The sequence below is a fragment of the Aplysia californica genome, unplaced genomic scaffold, assembly GCF_000002075.1.
Source record: "Aplysia californica isolate F4 #8 unplaced genomic scaffold, AplCal3.0 scaffold00188, whole genome shotgun sequence".
Classification (NCBI taxonomy): Eukaryota; Metazoa; Mollusca; class Gastropoda; order Aplysiida; family Aplysiidae; genus Aplysia; species Aplysia californica.
Genome location: NW_004797458.1, coordinates 891,076 through 893,553, shown reverse-complemented (window position 1 = coordinate 893,553; position 2,478 = coordinate 891,076). Strand labels below are relative to the sequence as shown.

The window sequence follows — 2,478 nt, the reverse complement described above, 5'->3', positions numbered from 1 at the left end:
TAATAATAATAATAATAATAATAATAATAATAATGATAATAATAATAATAATAACTGCATAATTAATGCAGCGCATATTCATGCTCTACACCATGCTCTATGCACTTTACCGCTATTATCAGAATCAAAAGTACGATCACCTTGAAAGTCTCCATCAAGACACGAATCTTTTACGTCACATGGAAGACACTTGGTGAAGTAAGTCGAGGTTTTGGTGCGATTACAAAACCTCGGTGCTGCTGTTGTTGTTGGTCCTGATGGAGTTGTTGTTGTGGTCGTTGTAGGCTTCGTCTTTGATGTCCGAGGAGTGGGAGGGGTAGGAGGGTTGGGAGGAGGGGTGGGAGGGGTGGACCTGCTCTGTGGTTTCGATGTTGTTGGTGTAGTCGTTGTTCTTGTTGTTGCTGCTGCTGTTGTCGTCGCCGTCGTCTTGACTGTTGTTTTTACTGATGTCGTTGTGGTGGTGGTAGTGGTAGTTGTTGATGAAGATACAGCTGTCGGTGTGGGGGTTGTTGCTTTTGCTGTTGTCGCTCTTGATGTAGTCGATGAAGTCGTTGATGCTGTAGGAGGAGCTGTAGTATCAGTAAAATAAAAGGAAGTCGATGATCTTTGGTCAGGGCTCTTAGATGACGATGACAGCGACGACGAAATTGTCCTCGTTGTGGTCGTTTGTATAGAAGGGCTAGTAACCACAGCGGCACGACGACGGGTAGACACTACAACGTCATCTGTGGGTGTCCACGGCGGTCTCCTTGAAGTCGTGCTTCCCACACTCTGCCTGGCCTCAGGACTTGATGACGTCGAGTACACACTATTTCTGGTTGTGAAAACTTCGCCCGAGTCCGTTGGTCTGGACGTGGAACCTGTGATGGTTGTCGCTGTACCTCTATTCGGAGAAGTCATGTCTACCTTTGAAGATCCCAGGCCCGACGTCCTGGGATTTTGGCGGGAATTCCTAAAGTCCTTCGAAGCGGAAGTGGTAGAGCCTTGGCTTCCACATGGCACAGTCATGACGCAAAGTATAAGGAAGAATATACACGCTGACACACGTGAGCCCGCGACTTGATCACGGGTTTTCATGGCCATTGTAACAACTGTAAAATGTATTGACTTTTTGTGTCACTTAAAGCACTTTGCTAAAATATTATGGTAGAGTCCGAAAGCGAAAAATGACGCAGTCAGACAAATCCAGGAAAAAGTATCGCAGAACTATACATCCAGTAGCCTGTATTGAGATCACATGTGGCGACAAAAATTGATATTATTAGAGATCTATCTTAATCTTGAGTTATTCTTAAAAGGGAGGTGGCTCAAATGACTAATCGCAAAACAAAACAAACAAATTCTCTACCCCCCCCCCGCCCGTACTCGAGAATCCTAATACGTAAGTCAGTATGTCATACAATTATCTGTATTCGAGGAACTGTAGTTGTTAATCTCTAAAATATATGTTTTAATTCTCTTACCCTTAAACAACCTTGCAAAACAAAGCAAAACGAATCACCAGCCAATCAGAGGCCAAATCAATCATATTATTATTAACCTAACCATGGAGAAAGACTCGTATTTCATAATACGAATCTTTGTTTGTCCACTTCTTTTATGACAGGGCATAACGGTCATATCATAAGGGTATCAATTTTCAGACTTAAAAACAACATCCTTTAATTGCTTCTCGTATATTCTGATTTAAAATTTCATTTAAAATCTTTCAAAGAAAATTGTTTTCTTTCTATGTATCTCACGTACCTTGACAACTTTGAATAGTGTTCGCAATGGTTTCAAACGCAAACTGAAAGTATATACCACTAAAACAAACAAACAAACAAGCAAACACTTAACAAGAAACAACAAAAACAAAAACAAAAACAACCCAGAAACCAAATTTACAACCAAAAAAACCCCCACCCCGCCCCCATCATATAAACCCTCTGTATCGACACATTTACTTCTGCACAAAGACTGGACACGAACGAAATAAAAGCCCAAATGCTATCTTCAGGAAAAACGATTTCTTTCAATCAAGTGATGTCTTTCAGAATAAATAAGAATATTCCTATTGACTAAACTTACTTTCACAGTATGAACAATGAAAAATTAACACATTACATCTTGTCAACTGCAGGCCTTACGTCCGAATTTTTTTTTAAATTGAAAAAAACAAAAACAAACCGGAATACTAGATCTACACGACACGTGATTTTCACCAAAGAGTATCACACGACGTATGAACGGGGTCTCCTTTTCGCCATGTTGTCGTGCAAGAAATCCGCGCTATTGTACGTGGTCAGGTCCGACTGGCGATAACTTGAGCGGTCTTGAGAAGAGCCCTGTAATGTAATGACCAAGGGGGATGCTGTGTAAGTAGCGCCGGGAAGCTTGATTTCTTAGGTCAGCACAGTGGCAGGGGCGTGTGCGTGCGCGTGTATGTATGTATGTATGTATGTATGTATGTATGTATGTATGTATGTATGTATGTAA

The 2,478-nt window shown here is 41.3% G+C and overlaps 1 protein-coding gene across 1 annotated transcript; it reads right to left on the bottom strand.

Annotated features, from left to right (window-relative positions):
- Positions 1 to 140: 140 nt before the first annotated feature.
- LOC118477702 (cell wall protein DAN4-like) lies at positions 141 to 2,315 on the bottom strand (the record flags this gene model as incomplete). Its single annotated transcript, XM_035969846.1, is given in 2 exon segments — positions 141 to 1,222; positions 2,071 to 2,315. A coding segment is annotated over 1 exon segment (943 nt), but the record flags the coding sequence as incomplete, so codon positions are not given.
- Between the last annotated feature and the right edge of the window lie 163 nt (positions 2,316 to 2,478).